Genomic DNA, 25,444 nt, shown 5'->3' with positions numbered 1-25,444 from the left:
CCAGTTTGAAATGAAATAACAGGGTAAACACAGGTGTTACCAATGACACTAATTAAGGTTACATTCAGGTCAAACAATCAGGGTGCTGCCATTGTACATGTGGGCACGCTGGAAAGGCTCTGATACACTAAATGGACCTTAATCAGTATCATTGGTAACACCTGTGTTTACTCTACTATTTCATATCAGTATGAGTTCTGTGAAAAAGATCTATTTTCACTCTGTAATCTAAGTTATTGTGGCTGATGTATGTGAATAAGGCCAAATTCAATAAAATATTGTTCACAAAAATATGAGCTATCCTGCTCCCTGAAATACAAACATAGCTTGGCTGGAAACATGATCTCCTTGGTACATAACATACATAATTCAAGAAAAACTCTGTTTTGACTTGACACTAGTAGTGTGATGCACATGTTGACCACTAGGTGTCTCTGTTTTGTAAGAAATGACGCCCCCTCGGCCCTTCAAGGAGCAGGTACTTTTACACACACTTACCTTTCTGATGCTATAATGCTATTATTAGCCCGGGAAATACTGAAAAATGCTGCAACAGATACATGAAATGAATGTCAGACACACTTTGCGCCATCTCTTCCCGCTGCACAGACTGAAACGATCACATGGCCTACCTGCAAGCCGCAGCTGCAACGACTCAAACTGTGGCGTGTGGGATTCATACTGAAGAACCAATCGGAGAGCAGTCAGCCGGCGCTGGGCTTGCCTATTGGTCCAAAGTCCTGTCAATCACGGCCAACGAGCCCAGTGAGGCAGCGGTGAGCACCGGCTGGCTGCAGCACAGAGATGTGAAGAAATATTTGCCATGCCACTGAATCCGGTAAGTAAGTGTTTATGTTTTACCAATTGCTGCTGTACTTTCACCTGCTGCAGGTGCAATTGACCAGAACTGACTTTCAGCTTCAAATTAAATATATAACATCAAACTGAAGCTGAAACGAGCCTAATGCGGAGCTGAATGCGGTATATTTTAATTTAGGTTAAATTAGGCTGAATATTTCTCGATTTGAGTTGTAGTGGGCAGCAGTAACCCGCAGGATAGTGTAATTATGTATGCTGCCATCTTGACACTCACTATAGCACCCGTGCTGTGCAAGGTGACAGTAACCCACGGGATTATGTTATGATGTAAACAGTTCAGAGAGGTTGCGAAATGTTCAGGGTATATTCAGTGAAGCACATTCACAGTAAAAATTTGTTCCTGTTTGGCTTGTAAACATGCCAAATGGCAGCCATAGCTTTGGCTTCTGCGTGTGTCGTCACCTTGTGTGACACTCTCAGCTTTTATGCGGCAAAGCTTCTGAAATGTTGATGAAATGCGGCTTAGAAATGTTTCATCCACTTATACAACAAGGCCCGGAGAGAAAAATGAAGATATGATAGGTTTAGGGACGTAAATATATTGTAGAGCCACTGTCCTGTTAATCACTGCAGTGTTGGATTTATTTATTTATTTATTTATTTTAGTTTTTAATTGAACGGGTTTGACAGTGAAATATAGGGTGCACGTGTTGGAAAAGGAGCAATTTGTACTTTTATACTTAAAAACTGCAGGGTCATTTAAATAATTTGAATGTGCGCCAGCAGTAAGTATGCATTTTATTTTGAACATTTTTAAGTAGCCCCCACTGTTTCTGGAGGGAGTTAAAAAGTGTTGCATTGCAATGCATTGTGACATAGTATGTATAGTATGTGTATATAGCGTAGCATGACAAAGACAAGCATCCAGATGTCCTAGCCAACAATGCTATTTGCACTCAAGGTGTAAACAGACATTATGGCTATTTTCACCAGCATGGCTGAGACAAACCATGATCTTTTAAGTCTAATCAACTAATTCAGTTTCCTAAACCAAACCAAGTAGTACTAACCAAACTATGACTGAAACTGAAAATGACAATATATTAAAAAAAAAAAAAATGTAATTATAAAGTCAACTAAATTTTAAAAAATGTGTCAACACTGACCGAAAAACCTCCTTTCGCAGAACACTCTTCCATGGGTTGGTGCTGTACTTACCCCACTCATCCACCATAACTTCTTATCAACTGAGAATTTGTTGCTTGTTATAGCTAAACTAAGGGGGCATGAATAGCTGCCGTATTGGCATATATGTTTTAGACAGAATAGAATAAACAGTATATGGAATAATAACATAAACACATTTTATGCAATGATGCTTTAGATGTGGATGTCACATCACTTGAGACAAAGATGTGTTATGGATGCAACAATTAACTTTATAGTCCAAATATAAGGGCACTGAAACATTAAACTTTCGCCTGTATTTTTAGTAAATTAAATTACTATACATGAAAAACAAATACAGTAAAAATGTACATATATATTAAACATACCAGTTTCTGTACCAGAACTGTGTGCAGGTTGTTAATACAAAAAAGAGAGAAATATTGTCCCATTTTGTGTGCCTATAACTTTTTTCTCTTTGCTGTGGTATCAAAAAAGGTATCAAGTATAATTTTTCTATATTAGTACTGTATCAGAGTTTAAAATTCTAGTATACTGACAGCCCTAGGAATGTATAAAAGTCACAAATAGGACTAACATGTTCTTGGACATACAGTATCTTGAGATTTATAGCTGTGTGCTGCTTTCTTTCTGACAGTATCTGGACAGGCCAGGTGATGAATAGCCAGGGATCCTGCTCTGCAGTTCAAGCCCAGTCACTCTGTCTGGGGCCTGACCACTTACTCAGAGTGCTTGAGTGATTAACATGGCACCCATCATGGAGGGCACACACACTGTGTTGCTCCTGTATGCACCCATCCGTGAGCTCAGCCACATCAGCTTGTATTTCCCCAAGAGGCGGGCCCCAAGCTTCAAGTACAAGAGCCGCGCCCCTCATTCAGAAAAGGCCGGTAATGACCATGACTTGGGCAAGGAGGATCTTGCAGTGTCCGAACAAAGAGGCCAGTCTTCCGACTCCTCAGGCAGTCTCCTCAACTCCCAGCAAGCAACAAAGGAAGCTGTTGCAGAGCTCTGCTGGCTGGCGGCTGAGCACCACCAGTTGCTTGCGGATCTCTTATCACTGTGTAGGGTCTGCGCCAACAAAGTCAGGATGGGTAACCAGGATGGGAAACTCCAGGATTACATGGAGGGTCAGGAGGTTCACATTGGGAGTCAGGTTCTCAGCAGCAGCAACAACGACTATTCTCCCACTGAGCCTCCAGAACAAAAGAAAGCTGCATCCAAGAGCAAAAAGCTGAAGAAGTTGGGGGGCAAGAAGCCTGACAGTGCTGAGGATTTCCTGCACAGTAAGATGAAGAAGAAGGTTACAAGTGGAACTTCATCTACTGAGCCTCCTGCTCATAATGGTATATCCAGTTCTTCAGTAGTGGAGCAGATCACAGGTATTCCACCTTCTGTCCTTGTCTCTGACAGCTCAGTCACTGGCTCTTTTGTCAGCGCGGTCAGTAATCCCATACTGCCTATGGAGGAACCCTTCCAGATTGTTCGTGAGGGTTGGGACTTCATGGAGGACAACCGGACATTTGACCCCGACATGGATTTCTGCAGCGACTTCTCTGAGTATGACAGTGAGCTGGGTTATGAGTCGTCAGTTTGCAACCTGATGGAGGGGGGCTTGACCCGACGGGAAAGTGGCAGCAATCTTCGACCACTTAAGAGGTTTGATTCTTTGGCAGAGACGTCATCTGAGAATGCATCAGCAGTCAAGTCCGCTCAGCAGCTGTATGGTGAAATCAACCAGAGCAACACGGGGGTCAGGGTAGTGGCCAGAGTGCAGGATGTGGAAGGGAGAGTGCAACATGTCAACCATACAAGCCCAACCAGAGAAGGGCCTGTCATGCTACATCCAGGGAGTAGCAGCTGCCAGCAGTGGAAAGGACCAAACAGAGAAAAGACGACTAACAAGCTTTCTGAGGGCCTGCGGTTGCCCCTATCCCAAACCAGTGAGCCTTACCCCCAAACCAAGTCCCACACAAAAAGCCCATCTTCTCCTTCTCTGGCTGGGGTCTTCAACAGCTCTTTCCCTGCCTCCAACAGCCTCCAGAGCATGTCCCCGGTCCTGTCCCCTCTGTCTTCCAAGCAGGCAAGTCCGCAACTCAACCACCGCATCGTACTCCTCTCAGATAAGGATGTGGACCCTGAACAAGACAGCTCCAGTAACACGGACGAGCCCAAAATCTTCACAGAGGTCATCGACAAGAACGGCAACAAACGAACCGTCACCCGTCTGGATCTGAACCTCAGCAGGCGGCCCAGCAACTGCAAGTGGAACTCCTCCAGCAACTCCACAACAACAGGTGAGTTACTAGAAGTCACGCTGCTCCCGCTTTGAACACACTGATTCATGTTCAGACTGCCTGCCTTGATGTAAATGTTGACACCAGTGCTTTTATCATCTCAGTTAGCATGAAACATTTGTCAGAATGCGCCCTTCATCTGGCATTGCTGGATTTCAAAGAACAGAACAAGAAAAAAAGAGGCTTCGTTGAGAGAGTTTCGAGTGTGTGTCAGACCTACTGCCTGAGGTTGTTGTTGTTGAAATGCTTCAGCAGTTTACTCTGCAGCATTGTAACTGACACATATTTTCCACAAACAGTTTTACCTGTCACTCCAGCTGCTGTGAAAGGCCATTTCTGCCAGTGTGATGTGAAAAACAATTAACCTTTAAGTTATTATAATGAGAAACCTTGAAATAATGTGTTAGTATCTCAAAATAATGAAAAATGTTCTTTAAATAATGACTTAGTATGACTCAGTATGTCATAGAAATCACTTACATCTTAAATAATTACTTAGTATCTCAGTAAAATTCAAAACAGTTACTCATTATAGCAACTTACAGGATCTTTATTTTTTTCTACAAGTTGTCAGAAAATATCTGTCCATAGTTATCTAATAAACTAATAAAAACAAATCAATAATTATTATTTAAAACATATCTCTATTAGTTCTGTTAGTCATTGACCACAGTGCTCGTCCTGGCTTAGGCGTGTGACCACAAATTAAAAAACTACCCAACAGATTTGTACGAGGGGCAAGCAGGGCCTGAGAATAGTTTCACTGATGATCCATTTTAACTCCCTCCGCGCCGTTAGGAAGGCAGAGATTAGTGGGAGTGTCCGAGATCAAAGGCTCAAAGTTGACACAGGGTTTGACCTGACCGGGATACTCGTGAGCGGAGTGTTAACTGAAGCATTGCCAATTTGGACTCTGTGGGATCTGTTGTCCCTCCCTTAAACCCACATCCTATCCAGTTCACGGGAACCTGACAAAGGATCAGGGACCTGGTGGGCACAAGGGTTACAGAAGGAAGGATTAGAGTTTCCTTATTTGCAGAACTCTTTTCCTCTTTTTTTAATAATCCCTTATCCTTACAATGACAGAGTAAATGGTTTAAAACATCTTTGCAAACCCATAATAATGTCACACTGTATATCATTGACCATTGGTGACTTAAGCTCTCTATTTTCCACTTTCCAGTCACTCATCTTGCCTGTCTCACTAGTTTGTATTTGGCTTAACTGTTCATGCCATTCTGTTGCTTTTTGCCCATTGAGGAGTAGAAGACGCTTCTGTGTTCATTCCAAGATCAAAATACAGATTTTCATCTTACATGTAGTGCTACTTATCCATCTAGTCTGTTTTGGTGCGAGTTGCCGAGTTTTGGAGCTATCAGCCGTAGAGATGTCTGCATTCTCTCCAGTATAATGGAACTAGATGGCAGTTGGCTTGTTGTGCCCAAAGCACTAATAAAACACATGAGCAATTCTTTCCAGACTCACTTACAGACAAGAACTATTTTCTTTCTACTATCTGCCAAACTTACCACCATGCAGAAGAAAGCATGCATCTACTCATGGACAAGAGGCTCATACCGGTGACATCTTCCCTACCCACATTGTGACCTCTCTGAAAACTTCCCTCTGCACAGTGATGCAGTTGGCGGGTGACTCCGGTGGAAAGAAAAGAGTTCCTACAAAAAAATCGAACACAACAAGGTCACGATCAAATGATTCTAATGTATTATTTTTGGCACTTTAAGAAACACAAGCTGAATGCCATTTAGTTCCATGATATCGGAAAGAAGGCAGAAATCTCTGCAGACAATATCACCAAAACTCTCACACCAAAACTGTCTAGATGAGTAAAAAGCACTACAGGTAAGAGGAAAAATGTATGTATGCATTTTTGGTTTTGGCTTGAACTTTCTCTTTAAAGTTTGTTTACTGTGACCACTAAATTCCAAGTTGGTGCTGTTGCTGTGGGCCTGATGCTTTTGAAGCATCACCATCATAATTACATTAGCTACTTCTGTAATGTAGTTAATCATCCCTTTCAGTAACTGTAATCTTTCCTTTAATCTGTTGCAGCAAACAAAAGACCTTCAATTGATTATGTAATTTCTTAACAGACCGTGGATAATGGTTGGAGCTTTTTTTAAAGTCAGTATAGACAGTTTTACCCCTAATTAGAGAACTATGCTGCATTTTTAAGGAAGCTTGAGAGCGTTTTAGTTGTTACATCATAGACCAGCACGAGCTGAACCAACACAGCCAGCAGTGCTCAGCTCAGCAGTAGCCGCAGGGAGGAGGAGAGCTAAGCTATCTGTCTGGTGCTGGCTTTACTCATGTGGAGATGATTTGGATCAATTCCCAGTGAAATGACACTGTCCCTATGTGTCCTCACCTAGGTGTTCACACACACAGATGCCACCATTAACATTTAAAACTATCAGACAAACATAATATACCTCTTTTTATCAATTCCAGTGTTTCTTTTTTAATTTCCTGAGCATGGTCCCAGATTAATATCATAAGTCCTCATCAAATATAACTGTGTGATATTAGAATCCATAAGCTCTGCGCATGATTCTGTGAAAGATACACTTTTAATGCTTCCTACATCATGCTAACCAAATGCTGCATGCCGCACATCACGGTGAAGGCTTAAACCTTTAATCTTAAAAGAAAAGTCCCTCTGTCGATTTTGCTGCATCTCAGCTGTTTACTAGGTTGCACTTGTGTCGCTTGATAATTGAATACACTTCAGATGTTAACACAGATAAATGAACATCACAGAGTACAGCCAAAAGGGCTAAGTGGGTCAGTGTGAAGCCCGGCCTTCCGTGGGTCAAACTAATTATGATCCGGGCTGTTTAATCTGCGCTGTCTTATTGAAGCTCAGTGGTTATTAATGAGTGTTATTATTATGCAGACAAAAATGGTAATTTTAAAGTAACAAAGTCTCTTGTCTGCTTCATGTGCTAATGCTCCGCCACTGCAGTGTGTGTGCGAGAATAGCTTATGTGTTTACTAACGGTGTATATGTGGTTGTTTTACAAGTGTTTACCCTGTGGTATTTAATGTAGTTACTTTCTCTTTATGTTATCATTTGTGTTGCTTCTTCTCTTATACTTACCACCTTGCTTTGAATAAATTGTGGATTTTTCTGTACCTGAACATTGTTGGAAACATTAAGTATACTGAAAGTACACAACTCAAAAAAAACTTGGGAACTTTGTTAGGAATAGGGTGCATTATTAGTCGAGTAAAGGATTAAACGATGGCCACCCTCCCTAGTTGGCACCAGAAATACTAGTCAGTTAAACGAATTACTAATATTTTGTTAATGTAAACAGGTTAACTGTTGCATCTAAATGCCACCAGGTGGGCGCTAATGTAATGTAAGCAGTGAGGTGGAAAGTAAAGATGATATCTCACAAAAAAACATTGTGGTCTGGCATTATGTTGATCTAGAAAATGAAAACAAGGTTGTATGTAGCCTGTGTCAGAATAAACTGGCAACCAGCATAACCACACAACCAGACCACTGAGTAACCACATTCAGCACAGTAATGTGGACATTTACTGCAAGAGGAGCAGGCTGCTGCTGCTAGCACTGCTAACATTAGCCACCCTTGGCAAATCAATACAACATAATTTACTTACAGTTGCCTATATTTACACATCTAGCTTATGTATAGCAACATTAGGATTCATTTTGAGTCATGTTTCTGGACACTTGGTAAATGTCTGTTTTTGCTTTTCACTAGCCCCCACAAGAAAACATCTCCCCTTTATCTGCTAAATTGTCCACACTGTTAACCATCTGTCTGTCTTATAAGTCCACTATCATTATGTAAATATACTGATTATAGCAGTTTTAAAAAAATCCCTCTCTCTGTCTCTCTGTTTATCCCCCACCCCCCCCCAGTTCCCTACTCATTTTATTGTCTGACATATGGCAGGCAATACCATAATCAGATTACCCAATACGCTCCAGCAAGGTCATATGAAACTGATCAGTGCAGAGCAGGAGTGTATCGCCCTGCTCTTTCTGCTCGCTGTCATTCAACACGAAGTGCCCTGCCATGCAACATTGTTCTATCCACTGAGGACAAGGCTCAGCTCTATTCACATAATGAAGTGGATTCTAGCAAAACAACTCAGTCCGTCTCATGCTGTTGCTCTGAGCTGCATACTTCATACAGACAAACAGGGCACAAAGGTCCTTCTCAGATTAAGTGTAACTTGTTTTCTTTAATAAATGATCGCTAAACCACCACCTTGGCAAATGTTAGCTATGTTCCATCTAATGCCTTTTAGCATGAGCAGCTTTAAATGTCTTCCCCTCCCACTGTTTTAAACATACATTCACCAGTGGACTGAAGCAAACTTAACCAAATTTCTTGTCTCCCAGTCAACGGCCTGCCAGCCCCAATGAAAGCTCTCCTCCCTCTTCCTCAGATCTGTATATACCCATCAGCCTCTAGAAATACATTTCAAATGACTAATGATGACTCTGTGAGCATCATGTCATGCTACATTACGGCTCTGGCCCTCAGAGCACCGCAGCACTCTTCTCCGAGTTCCCACATGTACTACCCCTTACACAAGCCTTAGCACTGACAGTCAAACCAGTCAGTCAGTCAGCCAGCCAGTCCGACAGCCCTGCACAGCCGACAAGCCTGCGCGGAGAGACGGCTGTGACAGGCGCAAAAGAAACGGGGTGATTTATAAAGCCTGCATTTTTCATGACTTGTATTAAAGTCTATGATCCTTCTTCCTGGCTAAAAGTGATGGAGGGGGGTGGAGGCTGCCAGATGCACTCACCAGGCCACATGGCCCAGTTCTTGTACTTTGAATGATGAGGTTATGGATTTTTGCTGGATGAAAGAGGGCACACTGAGCAGAGCTGTTGCATCTGTAATAAGAAAGAAACTGCAGAGTGGGAGGAGTGAGACTAGGGTTAATATGTGAAAGCTCTGTATTTATAGATATGCATATAGATAGAGCTGGGCAGTGGTGCAAAAACTATTGTCACAATAAAAAGTTCTTTCTTTGTACTTTAGTTCATTTTTATTTATTTTATTATTTTTGGCTTGCAACTAGGATGCACATGTAAATAAATCAATTAAGGCAAACTGTACTGACAGAAAAGGTGTAGGCTGAAGCCTTAGCTTATTATGTGTATCCTTTTTACTTTAATTAGTATGCACAGATCACGTTAGATTTATACACTGAACGAGATGACAAACACTTGCCAAAAAGCTGCCAACCAGTATGTCTTACTTTTATTCCTGCCGCATGATTGGCTGTTAGGGTTGGGACTGTTACTTTAAAAATGTGTCCTGATACAATTACTAATTACCTGTTAAAAAAAGTAGCCAGTAATCTAATCCAAGTGTAATTATATTAATGTAATCTAACTGGATTACTTTCTGTTACTTTTAGATTACCTCAATACCAAATATGGTGAGTTGGAGAGTTATGGTATAGTTTGGCCTAATATAATGTAATGCATGTTCGTTGAAGGTTCAGTAGTAGTTTGTCCAGCTATCCCCTCCTTTTTATGTGTGAAAATGCATTCAGATTAGTAGCAGTAATTATGCACATTTAAATTTACTTTGTATGCTAGCGAGTATACGAACATTTCACAATCAAAGTAAGTAAACTGACATAAGAAGAAGTAATATTGACAAGTTAGCAAACTGGATATGTGTGTTGCTAATGTCAGCAACTGATCTGTGTAGCACTTTAGCAGTTGTTCTGTGTAGGATGTTAGATGCTGTTCTGTGTAGCTTAGATGATTCTTATTCTTGGGTGATGATTATTTTCACATCTGAAGGTAGAACTGTCAGTGTACTGTGATGTTGTTCCTCTTTTTTGATTTAAAAACACAAACTATTGTTGAAATTTCCACCCAGTGAACCATTTTTCCCTAGAGGCCGTGGCATTGAATTGTTTTTTTTTTCTGTTGTTGTAATGGAATACAGGTACCTTTTTCGTATCCTCCAAATTACATAAACCTGTGACATGTAATCTGTTGGATGTCCTCTTTTTCTTCTTCTTTTGTTTAATGGTGGGCAGCAACCATTTAAGATGCACCTCTCCTGGTTTGTGGGTGGTTAAATCATATCAAACATCTAAAATATGTAATAGGCCTGTTGAGGAAAATCATATCACCATAATTACCATAATAGTGTTATTTTTCAACCCTACACATACTGTAGATATTTCTGTCTGTTCTGTTCTGCTGTAGTCCCTGATCAGATTAATTTATTTCTGCTTATAAACAAAATGACAGAGTCAGTGCCTTTAAGGGTATCAAGAATAATAGTGGGGTTTCATTTAAGTGCTTTGTTGTGTTCGACACAGCCTCCACAAAGCTTTCTCTGACCGCGGGATGAGTGAGGACCGGCCGTCAGAGTGACAGGTGGTTTGATTCATCACCGCTGACAACACCCACCTGTCAGGATCAGACATTAGATGGGCTGTGAGCTGCCCCCAAACACAGATACTTTATTGTTAAAATGATAATGCTTACAGCAACTGAGAAACACCCATGCTGTCATTTTGACAGCTGCTAACTCACACACTGTGATTTTCACTGTCAAATTGCTGCACTGTCATTCAACACCTGCAGGTTTGTTCTGAGGAAACACCTTCATGTACTGTAGATGTCTCTGAGTCTCTATTAAAGTACATCAACTTTGCTGAAGTGTATTATGTAGTATGGACTTTTACGGTTCCCACTCACCCTGGAAAACTGACAAAACATTTGACCAGTTTTCCATTCATGAAAACACATAAACAAGATAGAAAAACTTTAATGTTCCTTGAAAATCTTGTTTTTTCCTGGAAAAATTAGTTCGGCATTTTCCTTTTTTCCTTATCTATCTGTCAGAGCTCCCCAAACAGATAAGATTGCCATCTGAAAGGGCTAAGTTATGTTCAAGATCATATTAACGTTCAAAGGGTGGTGTATTGACAAGAGTATTTTGAATAGCCTGCTCTTGGTTATGCTGTGAACATCTCTCTGAAGTAACATCACATTTAGGATGATGTTGGATGATATTACAACTTCGCTGAAACATCAGAAGAATATAAGTTACATTATTCACGCGCTGGCTGGGAACTGTGGCAGTTTTTATTCGGTGTATAGATTAACCTTGCTTATTCTCCCAGCTCCTTTTAAATGGATGAATAATGTTAAATTTGTTAGCATGTCTGGTTCAGTTTCCTGCAAAGGTTTAAGGTTAGCTATTTAACACAGTTCAACTAGTACTGGTTTCAAATGTGTGTTAGACATTGTTGAGAGAGTTGGATAATGAATGAATGGGAGGCCAGGGTCATAACACGGAATTAGACAGTGACGTGGGACGGTGACATGGGACCGTGACCATGACAGAGAACCGTGACATGGGACTCCACCAATATTACGGGTAAAAGGGCTTAAGTATGGAGTGATAAACTTGTTAGAGTCGGTGGCAGTTAATGATCATAGCAAACTCAACTCTAACTTTGAATCGTTTAGGTACATTTGTGTATGTAAACGTCAGTCTACATTTGTCAGTTGGCAAAATTTGAGGGTGTTGTTTGTGTTATTGGTGTTCAGGCAGCACTGGTTACAAGAACTTATAGAGAATTCAGTTTATAAATGATGATACATGTTTTAATAGCACTTGCCAAGCATAGAGCACAAAGTCCTTTCCAAAAACAATAATACTACATAAAATAACAATATCAAAACAGAGGATTAAAACATCTCAGGAAATAAAAAAAACAACAATGGGAGGAGAGACAGGAGAAATCAGCATTATATGGTGTTTATTATTCTATAATCAGTTTGTCATCATTTCTAAGCATGTGAGAGTTGATCTCATCGATAAGTTACAGCCATAGACTTCACATCTTTTAAATCAGACTTCCACAGAGAGGAACGTATAAGGTCATGGTACGATCTCTGTCTGTCATACTGTCTAGATCACCACTGAAAGTGTTGTGGAAAAGTCCTGGGAAGTCGAGGACCCTGCTGCTGTTGTCATGGGTTGGGTTGATCCAGTTAGCATTGCATCACTTGCTGTCAGACCAAAAACACAGTCCCATCTGCACCCTGTGTCCCCTCAGTTATGGACACTGTGATTTGGTCTCAGCTTTTAGAGCAGCAGGGAGGGAGATTAAATGGCAATAAGCACGCAGTTTTCCCCAGGGTCAGTGAACTTAAGCTCACTGTGTGAGAGTGATGTAAGAGAGTGATACATCAAGTATCGAATAAGTAAATGCAGCGGTGCCTTCATTACCTAATGGGTCTAAAAGAGTTGCTTCTCCACATCTGTTTACTGTAACGACACTGCAGTGTTGTGCATTACTTAACAGTGTCTTATTTCTAGCATACAGCAGTGACATCAGAGCTTTACTGCAGTGTGTTTGACCACAGGCATACAGACATTCCTCTTCCTCACCCTGTCCAGATGGTGGCAGTGTGGGCCACTTTATGCATATTTAATTAAGTGACTAGTTTACTGTTTATTAGGCTAAGCATAGGCACACATGTACAAGCAAGCTCTTAAGACTGTTTAACTTCTTCATTTGAAAAAAGTCCACTTGACAATACTACTAAAACATTAGATGGAAAATAAAACTCACCAAAGAAAAATAAAAGTGAAGTTAAAAATAGAGTGTATATAATAAAATAAAAACAATGAAAATACAGCATTTCAAACGAAGTGTGGCAGTGTGTAAGTGCGAAGCAAAATGTAAAATAGAGTTTCAAAAACATAATTGCTTTTTCAATCCTTTTGGCATATAGAAGAATCCTAATGCATTTTAACTTACCTCACTGATCTAGGGTTCTCTCTAAAATTGGGGAAAAAATTTGCTTCATTGACGTCTTCAAATCAATCAAATCTGAGGTCCAAACTTAGAACATTTTGAAAAATGTAAGAATCTTTCTAGTCATTTTATGCACCTTTTTTTAAGCTTATTATTTGGTCATGTTATGTTAGATGTTGGGCTGGGCAGATATTATGTTTGTGTTTTTTCTTTACTTCCCTCATGCATTTCATTTATTTACTTTGTGTGTTCTCCTTGAGTTATTAATACTGTAAAGTAGGGATGTACAATATTGGATTTTTGTAGATATCCAATATGTTGATGTTTTCCTACTAATTTTGGCCAGTGACAGTATGTGCTCACATTATTTTCCACCTAACTGCATAGAACATTAGGTCTCTCTTGTAGTGGAGTTAACATATTATTATGCCTACTCTCATCATGGTAGTTAGGTGGTATACTTGAGTGGGAAAAAATGGAAAATTGCGTGCATAGTGTATGATTGTGTACTTTGTGATTCTTGCTATACATGCTATACCAGAAGCAGGAATTGTGCGGAGGGCTGTTTCTGGTCAGTAGTTTCTTTCTTTGGCCCTGACTGGGCTTCACTCTGCATTTGGAAGTGGACCAGCCTCCAGTCAGCAGTTCCTGCTGCGGGACCATGCAGCGCAGCATTATCATAATGAAAAGTTATTAATCTCATCCTCCTCTTTTTCCTGCAGTCCAAGTCCCAGATAACTGGACGGACTGCAGGCATTGCTGCTGTCTAATAATGACTGATTGTCGTAGAAAACTGAAGCTGAATTTCAATGCTTCCATTTTTAAATGAAGCCCCCCCACTTAGTTTTGTGTGTGTGTGGCCTCTCATAACTGAATTTAAAAGCATTTGGCTGAGACTCAGCCTCTGGGGAGCAACATAAGGGGACTTCCAAGTCTTTAGAAGTGGTTGCTGGACAGTAATACAGTAATACTGTATGTCCTCTACAGGGATACTCTTTAAAAAAAGGGGTGATGGGATATTTTAGCAGCGTATTGAACATGAATTGTATAGGAAGTGGTATAATTTTCTCTGTTGCCAGCTCATTTTTCTGCCTAGGTGGAGGTGTTGTCTTACAGCTGGAGGAAATTGAGGTCACCAGGCTTCAAGATCTCCACCCACCCACCCCCCCCCCCTCACTTGCACATCTCTCCTCTGTCTCTACCTCCTTTTCTTCCTGCTTATTCATTCAACTCACTGTTCCTGCCCCATATCCCTTAACTTGTATGACTTGCATGGCTGACTCTCTTGAGACAGTAAATGCATGCATCAAAACAGGCTATATATCATGTTGCTATGCACGTGAGAAGAATGCAAAATTGTGTTTCTGCTCTGCGCCTCAAGTGCCCCTCATGAGCTGGCACCAGCTTGGTTCCTGAAGTTAATGCCATGTGATTTGTTCAGGACACATAAGAAAGGTTCTGCAGGTTGAGGCTGTTTCTGCAGTGTGTCACCGAGTAGTAAATATTTAAGGCCAGGTGCTCTTAAATGCACAGAATGAATCCAGCCTCCGCAGCATATTGCAGCAAAAACAGCAAAGAGGTTTTTTTTTTTTTAAATATATACTCTGCAACACTTCTATTTTTGCTCCCACTGTTCATGTGTTGAAGTAAAAGATCTAAAGACTTCTTCTGTGCACATAAAAGGTTTATTTCTCTCAAATTTTGCTCACAAATTTGTTAAAATATGTTAGTGAACACTTCTACTTTGCCAAGATAATACATCCACCTGACAGATGTGGCATATAGAGATGCCTCAGCTCATTGCTGCAATCCGTCAACATTGCTGCCATATTGGTCCTGGAAAGACTAGCCTGTCAGCAAATAAGTATGATATTCATGAGTTATGTTATATTTCAGGTTTTTTTCTACATCATAGGTCTTAAACTGCCGGCCTAGGTGCCATGTCTAGGTGTTTTCTAAGGAGTTTTTATAATTACTGTTCACTCAGCTCTGTGTGACTGCCTGGTCAGGAGAGGGCAGTGTTTCTCAATCTAAATTAAGGTTAAGTCCTCCCTCAGGACCTCTGGATGAATAAACACAGGCTCACACATATCACATACGCCTATCTGCAGCTGACTTTATTGTAGTACAGTCACTGTGCTGAGCAGCGCCGTGTCCTGAATGCAAATCAGTATTAGACAGTGGTGTTTGAGGTGAATGTTCTGCAGCTGTTTTCCTTATTGGACGTGTGTGGTTTTCTGCTGGTGTTGACGACGGGAACAGGGCCGGCTAAGTGCAGATAAAAATAGCTGTGCCCTCGAGCCTGCATCAAACAGGGGTCTCTCTGGCTGCCTGTTTGATGCTAAAAGATTCTGATGTCCGCTTTCTACCTTGTTCCACTTTTATCACACATGCAGGTTATACAGGAAACCCACTTACCACAGTCAGCAACGCTTATTTAGCCCCGACACACATGATCACACCTGTTTTTGTTTTTCCATTCTATGATTACTTGCAACACATTGAGTGCTAATTAGACTGTTATTGTTTGTTTCGTTTGTGTGTTTCTATAGAGGATTCTCTCTTGCGTCAGGATGACATTTGGATGTTGGACGGCGATGACCCTCAGGAGCCCATTTCCCGCGCTCCACGCCCCGATCACCTGGACTTCCTGCGTATCACACCGCCGGAGGATGACATCATTGGGGACACACCCTACTGCCCTAAGCTGGAGTGCACGGTGAGGGTCCTCAAGCATCAGCAGCACAAACACTTAAAGGGATAGTTCAGATTATTTGATGTGGGGTTGTATGAGGTACTTATTGAAAGACAGTAGATGGTGGTCAGCATGCCCCCAGTTTGGAGAAACGGAGAGGAGTACCAGCATGGAAGTTAAGCAATGAACTAGAAGCTCCTGTGATTAATGGATTACTTAATTAGTTGTCCACTATTAAATTAAACACCAACCATTTAGGTAATCGAGTAATTTTCTAAGAAATGAATGTCCAAATTCTCTGATTTCACCATCTCAAATGTGAATATTTCTGGTTTATTTGGTCCTGTATGACAGAAAACTGAATCATTTTGGGTTGTGGACAAACAACATTTTAGGAGATCAAGCGGTAATGAAAATAATCATTACTTGCAGCCTTACAATGAATTGCTGATACTTTACTTTGCTGTCAGACAGCCTTTAGTGACCGCTGCTGTATAAGCCAGATATCATTCTTTCTAAACCAACAAAGTTCCATAGGCAAAATTGATCATTTACTTTGCAGAACACAGAAGTCCCTGGTCTAACCATGCCCTGATTGGGTAGCTTGATTGTTTGACTTTAGTGAATCCGAACTAACCTTTGAAACACCTTCACCTTCAACCACCTTCAAAAAAAACTATCCCTTTAAAATAGCTGTAATGCTAATTTTCACACACAGAGCAGTGTACCATATCACTTTTTTACCCTCGTGGTACTCATGGGGATTTCTCTCCACTCGGGCATTTAACCACCTGATCATGAATTCTTAGAAGTGGATTAACGGGTCCTTCTTAAGCCAAAACTGACTGAGATCATTCCACTCAAAACTCTTTTTCACTCAGAGCAAAGACAAGAAAATCTCTCTTTCTCCTGCAAGATTTTTTTAACTTTATTTTCAGCGATGTAAGCTGTTAGGAGTAATTAGTGTGATTTCTCGCTCCTGTTACTAAACAGAAGTTGCAACATGAGATATTTAGTTTGCCACAGAGCATGTGACTGATGTAATCCCACTGTTACAATATGTGTCTCTTCTAAAAATAAGCCTACAGCAAACAATGCCTTGTTTGTTTTCAGGTTTTTGTAGGGTTTAATTATGCTAAATAAGTAGCGCAATTAAGGAACTACCAGACTGCAGGTCTAAATTATCTGATAAACTGATACAAAAACTGTTTCCATCTATGAGTCTGTGTAGATTCCATCATGCTGTCTGCCAAAGGCGTTCATTCCTGTGGCAGATGAGGGAGATTACCTGGGTGTGGTTTAAGGCGGGTAGTGTATCAGTGCAAGCCACACATTGTTTTTCTCAAGACACAATTACTGCCCTGACAGTCAGCATAATGGGTTAACATACCAGCACAAAGGCCATGCTGGGCAGAATTAGACACTCTGTGTTGTTGTGAACGTGACAGTCATCTAACATTCTGGCTTCATTGTCCCTGGCATCCATTTTTATGTCATTAGAAAAACACACACCTCTGTTAAAGATGTTTTCTCAGTGTGTTCTAACAGCTGGATATCCAAAGGAAAGGTTGTGATTATGATTTAGTCCAAAGCTGTAGGCTAGATTTGCTATTTTATTTTTAAATCTGGAGTGTTTGCATGATCTGCAACTTTTAAATGAATGGTTTCACCTCTCTTTTTAGCTTATATGTGTCAGATCTGTGTTCATATCACAGTCCTGTCTATCAGTGGTGCTTCGTTCTAGTACAGCCCCTGGGGGGATTTACTGTGTGTGTTTGAAATACCACTGCTCTTACATAACTTAATTTCCTCAGTCACGGAAGCCCCCCATCTATGTGACTTTCCTCAGATGAAGGAAAAAATAATCACCAAACACAGGAAAATGAAATTACAAGTGGTATTTTTTTGTTGGTTTTTTTTTGTTGGTAAGTCAATAAAGCATTAAATTAAAACAGTGACAAATAATTGCTTTTTGGAGTTACGGTTTTACAACAGAATTTCCATCATTCAAGCAGTTATTTTGCTGGGTTCCATTTTCAACATCACCATTTTGAGTCTTTCCATCAGGATTTCTTAATGGAAAAGCAATTAATTACTAGTCATTGGTCCTGTACTGGAGGAGACCATTGTATTAAAAAATGTTGGTACCACTTCACAATAAGACTACCTTTTATAAATTATTTATAATGGTTTATAGTTAGTTACTAATACTTATAAACACTTAATAAATGATTAACAAACAAGTTATAACAGTTTTCATATATTGATGTAGCTTTACTATCCAAAAGATCCAATTATTGTTATTACTAATTAATTTTACAAATAAGTTTTTATAACTGACAAAAGCCTAGTGTATGAATCTGGTAATTTGATATGACAATTTGATTTGAAATGAAACTTTTCGACTATTAAAGACATCATATGTAACATTTCTGTATTAAAATGTCTAAAAGACGTATACATATGTTATATATTTTGCTGAGTTGTGTACTTAAATTATCCCAGATGTGTCCATCAATGTTCAAACTCAGGGAAATCAGTAATTTGTTCAAGGTAACGGTGCATTTCCTGATAGCTGTTGCAAGCTAGTTGCTAATTGCTCTAACTTAGAGGAAAACAAGATCTTCAGACAGTGAGGAAGGAAGTTGCCGCATGTGACTAAATGTAAGGTAAATAAATCTTTAATATGACATAGGCCATGAAGATTATTTCTGCCTGAGGCATATAAGATGGATTTTCATCAGCCATGGTGGTTGTTTAATAGTGAAGAAAACAGATCCCATGATCCCACACCACTTACTTCACAACATCATCAAACTATGTATTTTGTTATTGTATTAATGTGAGAGAGACATTAAGCAGCAGAATATACATGTTGTGCATGTAAGGTACGCTGATGGTGGCGAATTAACAAATATCTAATAATGCTTGTAGGTATAAACGCTGGCTGATGGAGAAGACAAACAAAAAACGTGGGCTCACTATTTGGCAAACAACAGGTCATTGTTGTCATTGTCTTTTTAGTTAATGTGTTGTAACAGTTTATTAATTATTTATGAAGTGTTTCCAACTAATTAATAACTTACTTATAAACTATTTATAAATCATAGTGGTCGTTGTGTTGGTAGTCTTATTGTAAAGTGGTATGATTAGTTTAAGGCAGTCATAAAATTGGATTAAAACTAAAGCACACTTTAAGCAGTCTTGTACAAGAGTGCCCTTTCCAGCTCAGACGGTGCTCAATCAGGCAGTTTGAAGGAATGTAGTCAAGGAGGGTGACCTTTAGTTGCTAAGGGCAACCACAGTTTTAAGAGTTTTGTGCTTTGCTAACAACTTTCTTGACATTTATACCCAAATCTATAAAAGGTTAGAACAGGTTAAATCAAGGCTAAGCTTAAAAAAAGGACAAGTTAAAACTCCACAGGGTTTTTTTTGTTTTGACTGTTTTCTCATAAAAACAATTTAGATACTCTTCTCTCTGAGAGAGATTGTATTCCCTTTTGTTAGCTTGTAAACTTATGTTAGCTTGCTAATGTTTTAAAGCTTTTGTCATATAAAGTGTCCTCAAAACTCACCTTCCAGTTAGTGAATAGAGACCTGGGGTAAGTAAATGAAATGCCATTTCTCTTACTGAATTCAGTTCTGCTCTGTCTGTTTGTTCATGAGCTCTTAATCACACATATTAGCTTCTTAGCATGTTAGCTAGAGCTGGCTATGGCCAGACTTACTAATCACCACATCTTAAGCCCTGTATTTCGCTAACCTCCAGTAATACTGGGTTAATGGAGCGCTGCAGCTCTCCACCTGACCACAGCCTGACTCCCCCTCTGTGTTTGCTCTGTTACCTCTGCAGCCATTTTACGGAAGTGAGCAGAGGTAATCAGACACCTGCGGTGCCGGGCTCTGCAGGTCCCCTCCCAGGAAGGGAGGAACCTGAAGGGAGGCGTCCCCAGACTGGGTAGACCAGTAAGACACATTTTTTTCCCAACCTGAGGTTTTTTTTCTCACACAACAGCACACAGGACTGTAAACTGAGAGACAAGTTAAAGAAGACAGACCCTAAGTAGAGGAGCAATTTGGTCATGGATTCCACACCGTATATCGGTACACAGAGGAGGATAACCCCGCGACTTTATGGATAATACCTCCGCTCAACTTGTCGGAACAGTTGGAAGTACTTTAGTGAAAGGCAGGTGAACTCTGCTCTGCTGTTCTCCCAGGGAGATTACAGCAAGACATGCTTCCAGCCACTGAACAGCTTGATTTCACTTGCAGCGTCATGGGAAACTTTCTCACACAGAGGAGACGGAACTGCACTACTGACAACATGCTATACAGTCAGTAGTACACTTTATGTCATATAATGAAAGTCTACTATGTACAACCTGTTTGTCTGCCACTAAACAGGAATACAGGATAGTGTTTTTGTAATTGGCACCCTTCTGGAGAAGGTAAGAGGAGCTGGGGCGATTTTATCCATACAAAGACCTTTTGTTCCCAGCTAACGGTAGAGGTGGAATAGGAGCAGCTTGGATAACTGGAGGTGGGGGAGATGAACCTTTTGTGACATTTTCAGTGGACACTCCGCTATAGAGCTGCTACATATTCTGGTTTGCCTCGCTTTGCTATCAGTCGATGTTAAACTTTGAACAAAAATGGACAGTGCAAGTAATAACTCAGATGGACCGGGGAAGCAGCCCACTAGTTCCCTCCTGAATGCATTCAGCGGTTTCTTCAGCCGGGACAGATCGGCCTCTGCAGACATGCAATCAGCCGTGCTGATGTCTTTCAAGGATCTGCCAGATGAGGAGAATCCAGTTCCTGAAGGTGATCAGACTTCTAACAGTGAGAACAAGCCCCAAGATATGCATCAGGATAATGTGACTGCCTCCAGCGACACAGGGCAGAGGGCTGAGTCATCGGAAACCTCCAAGGAGAATGGTAAACAGGTTAAAAGAGCAGCTGGACCCTCGGTCGACCCAGATTTGGTCCAGGTCACTAGGGTTGAAACGTATAGTGACACAGAGGATGAGGAGGCAGCCCACAGCAGCACTAATCTGTCAGAGAAGCTTGGGAGGATCAGGGAACCCTCCTTACCTGAGGAGGATAATACAAAAGTGGACCCTGGTGTTGGAGACGAGCTAAAAGATTGCAAGGAGGCAGAATACAAAGTGCCTGTGTTTAGAACACACCAACTTAAGAATAGATCACTCTTGGAATCTATTCTATATTCAGACAAGTTCGTAAACAGAACTAAATCAAGAGCGGTCCTGGTCTCCTCTGTTTCCAAACAGAGTCCCAAGGAGAGCACCACCACTATGTCCGTTGATATGAAAGCGTCAGATGCTGCGGAGAAAAGTAGCAACAATGTGGTAACAGATGGGAGCGACGAGTACACTGGCATAGATTGTTCTCTGCCTGTTCCTTCCATCGTCTCTGGAAATCTGGATTCAGAGGCAGGTCATAACGATGCCACATTAAAGCAGGTAGAGGACTTAGATAAGACACAAAAGGAGGAGACCCATGAGGAAAAGGCTAAGGCTGAGGAGCTGACCAGCCCAGTGTCCACCTCTGTTCCCTCCAGCCCCAAGACTCCTGAATTTTCAGCCAAATCATCGTCCAGTCCAAAGAAGGAATCCCACTCTGATGGTATCAAAAATCAAACCATGTCACTATCATCTACACCTGAACAGTCCTCAGGTGACATCGAGCTAAGTGCCAGTCCTGCCTCACAGCACACAACTGCTTTAAAAACACCAGAAACAAAAATACCACCCACAGCTTTGTCCTCCCCAGCCTCTTCCACCTCATCCCCATCCAGGGGCATGGCACCCTCTTCACCCCCTTCCTTCCAGATGCCAGCTCTCTTCAGTGGATTGCGAGTGCTGAAGAAAGGAGCAGTGGGGGAGGACAGGGAGACTATGTCAGAAATCAAGCAGAGGGAGAAGGATGCTGACCTGGCCCTGCTCAGCCTGAAGAAGTCAGTCAACAAAGCCAAGCTCTTCCCTGAGCAGAAGACGGTCACACCAACCAAAAAACATGCAGAGCCTAAACCTGTTACAGACACTAAAAGCATTGTAATGGGACAGCTCAGTCACCTGCTCAACCTAGAGGATCAAGACGGGACCAAAAAGTCAGATGACGGGCAAGACGCTGATCCAAACGGCAAAAAAGAGGCTGAGAATGGAAAAGAGGTTTTGGGTGAGAAGAGTCCAGGTCCAGAAACCCCCACAGCCACACCGGAAAGAAAGAAAACCTCATCAGACCTGGCCTATGAGACATTCAAGAACATCTTTGGCTCCAAAACTGCCAAAAAGGAAAAAATTGAAGATGTGGATCTGGAGGCAGTAAAAAGGAAGATCAAGAATGACAAGGAAAATCTGAGGTCTATTTTTGAGAGAACCTCCAAATCCCCTGTGAAGGAAGTCAACAAAAGTCCTCTAGAGGCTAATGTATGAAATCATTTTAAATCTCAACATCACAGAATTATTTCTCATCTTTATGTAGTCAGTTTAAGTTGCACACGATGTGCCTTAAGGGGAAAATTGACCCTTCCTAAGACTTTCTCCTTTCCTGTTAGCTGTACTTATATATGCTACATGCCAGGCTCATCTGTATTGAAAGAAATTTTGAAGGTTAATGATGGTTAAAATACATTACTTGGGGACCTGTAAAAGATGCATATATCAATTATATATGTCACATCTTAAGTTAGCTAATGTTGGCAAAAAAAATAGCAAGCTAATCTACAGCATTCATTAACTAGCTAAAGATAAACTTATCTCAGGTTATCTTAACGCTTTTACAGGTCCCCCAGCAACATATTTCAGTCATCTTCAATTTTTTCTTTTCAACAGAGACAAGCCTAGTACACAGCATGTTTAAGTACAGGAAAGGAGAAAGAGTACCAAGCTTGGTCAATTGTAAAGGGGCAAAAAAGGGGCAGGACTTATGAGCGATCAATTATGAGAAAAATTGGTGCTAATTTATTACATTGCCAGGATACTCACTGACATGTTGCATGTGTTTTTTCTCCCTACAGACAGAGGTCACTTCCCCTACAGACAGTGAGGACCGAACTCCAGGGCGTCTGCAGGCTGTGTGGCCTCCACCCAAACCAAAAGATGAGGAAGAGAAGGTGGGGCTCAAATACACCGAGGCAGGTAAGAGCCGCAAGCTTGTTGCTTTAGACACTGTTGTCTGTTTTTAAATCTAGCACCAGGAATGCTGACAGAGGATCACACCAGTCAAGCTTACACTGACACACCTCATACTGATTGGCTTTGTGGATAAGGGTCATTGCAGATATCGTAGTCAACGTCTTACCTGGGTTTACTGCTTTGGGGGGTACGGAGGGGACATTTGGACCAGAAAAAACAGTTAAAGGAGTCATATTTTGCAAGTTTTCCCATATGGAACACTTGTATTTTAAAGAAACAAAGTGTTCAATATTTCAAAGCCATCTTTCTCCACGTTGGCTTAGAACAGACTGCTTTGAAGAATTTTCCGGTTCTGTTTAAATGAAAGTAAAAGTGAAAAGGTCAGGTCCAAATGTTCAAAGAGGGGCATTTTGGCATCGGGAACACAAAACTGTGATAAACCCAGCAGCAGAGTTTCTGGCATCCTCGCCACTGTCGTCAGATTCAGATCAGCTACATTTAAAAAAAAGCTGATATTTTAGTTAGTTTAGTTTTGACATTTGCGGTCAGTGTCTGTCCATCCTTGGTTATAGACTAGTAATTAATATTTTTTCTGAAAAGAAGAGACATGTTTTATTCTGGGAACAGAGTCACATTATCCTGTGAATCCTGGAAAATGCACATGTTTGCAAGGTGTAAGTTGAACTACAGTCAAAACACATTAGTCATATTTCAAGCAACAGTAAATGCTTTATGGAGAGATGGGTTCCCAAACTGACTGCGTTAGTGTGTTGTTTTGTGCAGCGTTACAGTAAATGACAGCAAAACGCAGTAAGGAGTCTCACACTCAGCTGGAATTAAAATGAGCGCACATAAAATAGTTAACATAAAAGAAATGTTTTTTATTACTTTCAGATGTTGGGGGAGGAGGTGGGGAAGCACTGATAGTATTTTTGAATGGATCTCTTGTAAAAACTGAAGTAGAGTCGCCAATATAACACTCCTAAGCACTCACACTTCGCTCTAAAACAAATCATGCAGAGCCATTTAAGTATCAGCAGCAGGGTGTAAGACATCCTTTAAATCCATTTAAGAACACAGTGAGGCTGTGTCCGCACCTTAATGCTGCTGTTGGTGTGGCTGCTGTTTTGTAACACCACAGGATAGCATGTGTGTGTTTAATGGAATCAAGTACACTCTGGGCAGCACGCCATGTTTCGCCCACCTTGTACTCCAAAAGTGTAATGACACACAGATTGGTTTAAAGCACACACGACTGTCCACGGGCTGATTGTGTTACAAAGTAAAAAGGTCTCTGTTTTATGTTCTGGGTACAGTGAAATGCTGTTGACTTAAACTGTACTGTCAAATTTTCAAGCCAACTTGCTTAAGTAGATTTTGGAGTTTTAAGCCCAACTCAAGCTCTTAAGCTTTAAATATTTTTTCCGACTAATAATGTTTTATTGAGATAATTTACTTTTCTTCTTTAGATAAACTTGAATCTTTGAGTTTTAGAAACCCCAAAAAATTATATTTCAGAAATTATTGAGTGTGAAAGTGAATAATGGTTAATATATGTAGAAAAGTGTAGACTGTAAGCCATATAGAAAACCCAACACAAGCATGCATCCATGTCTCATACATTTGTTTCAAACACATGTATCACCCTTGGTTAGAATACTCATTAACTGGTATAAATAATGACTGTGTAATTTTTAAGACTGATTCTAATCATTGACTCAGATTAATCATTGCTACAGGACGATGTTACTCATTACATAATATGGCTCTGTACCGTAGATCGTCTATGCTACAGTAATGCATCGGTTCCAAACAGGATCATCTTCTTCATGTGATCTTGGTTTTAATCTTAACTGTAAATAGGAATAAAGACACAAATGCAAAAATGAGCCTCAAACCCATCAGTCTAGTCCTCAAATAAACTGAAATGAAGGCTTGGCAGCAGATGATGAGACACTGTGAAACTTTGTAGGGTGGGATACCAAGTTACACAACATAGGATAGGGTAGGATATTGCAGTTCATCACTTACTTTAAGGTAAAAATGAGCTATTCATGTTCCAAAATATATCTGTGCCATCATAGACATGAGGTGAATTATATATTGTGAGTCACTTTTTCACTTTTTCACCTCCCTTCATCTTAGAAGTAAAAGTAGATTGTAAGTTTTATTTTTGTCGTGACCTGAGAAAATGTCTCGTTCTGGCAAACATTTCAGCCGGCAGTATGATTTAAAACTGGTTGGTTGAGTTGTAAATATGACTCCTTACAATGAAAGTGACCCACCCTTCTGCAGAAGTTAACCACTAACAGAAGTACACCTTGATGGAATGTCTCCTGTCTTATTGATTGGCTTGATAATGATTTAAGAAGTTAATCTATTGGCTAGTAGCTCATGAAAATGTAATGCTAATCAAATAAATTCTCTTTTCATCTGCAGAGAAGCCAAAACTGAGAAGTGTAGCTGAA

At 40.6% G+C, this 25,444-nt stretch overlaps 1 protein-coding gene across 2 annotated transcripts in view; it reads left to right on the top strand.

Moving 5' to 3' along the window:
* Nucleotides 1-763: 763 nt before the first annotated feature.
* Nucleotides 764-25,444, top strand: part of LOC146310614 (formin) — a 74,334-nt gene continuing 49,653 nt past the window's right edge. The window contains exons 1-4 of one of the 2 annotated variants that reach the window (XM_084742001.1): nt 764-838; nt 2,645-4,304; nt 15,674-15,840; nt 22,859-22,979. In XM_084742001.1, coding sequence (XP_084598127.1) covers nt 2,753-4,304; nt 15,674-15,840; nt 22,859-22,979 — 1,840 coding nt within the window. In that variant the 5' untranslated portion in view covers nt 764-838; nt 2,645-2,752. Of the gene's footprint in view, nt 839-2,644; nt 4,305-15,673; nt 15,841-19,817; nt 22,269-22,858; nt 22,980-25,444 lie in introns of those variants that run through there. The other variant, XM_084742000.1, reaches the window with a different exon arrangement.

The sequence above is a fragment of the Lutjanus erythropterus genome, chromosome 18, assembly GCF_056507025.1.
Source record: "Lutjanus erythropterus isolate fLutEry1 chromosome 18, fLutEry1.hap2, whole genome shotgun sequence".
Classification (NCBI taxonomy): Eukaryota; Metazoa; Chordata; class Actinopteri; order Lutjaniformes; family Lutjanidae; genus Lutjanus; species Lutjanus erythropterus.
Note: the sequence above shows the minus strand (reverse complement) of the source record. Positions and strands in the feature narration are given on the sequence as shown.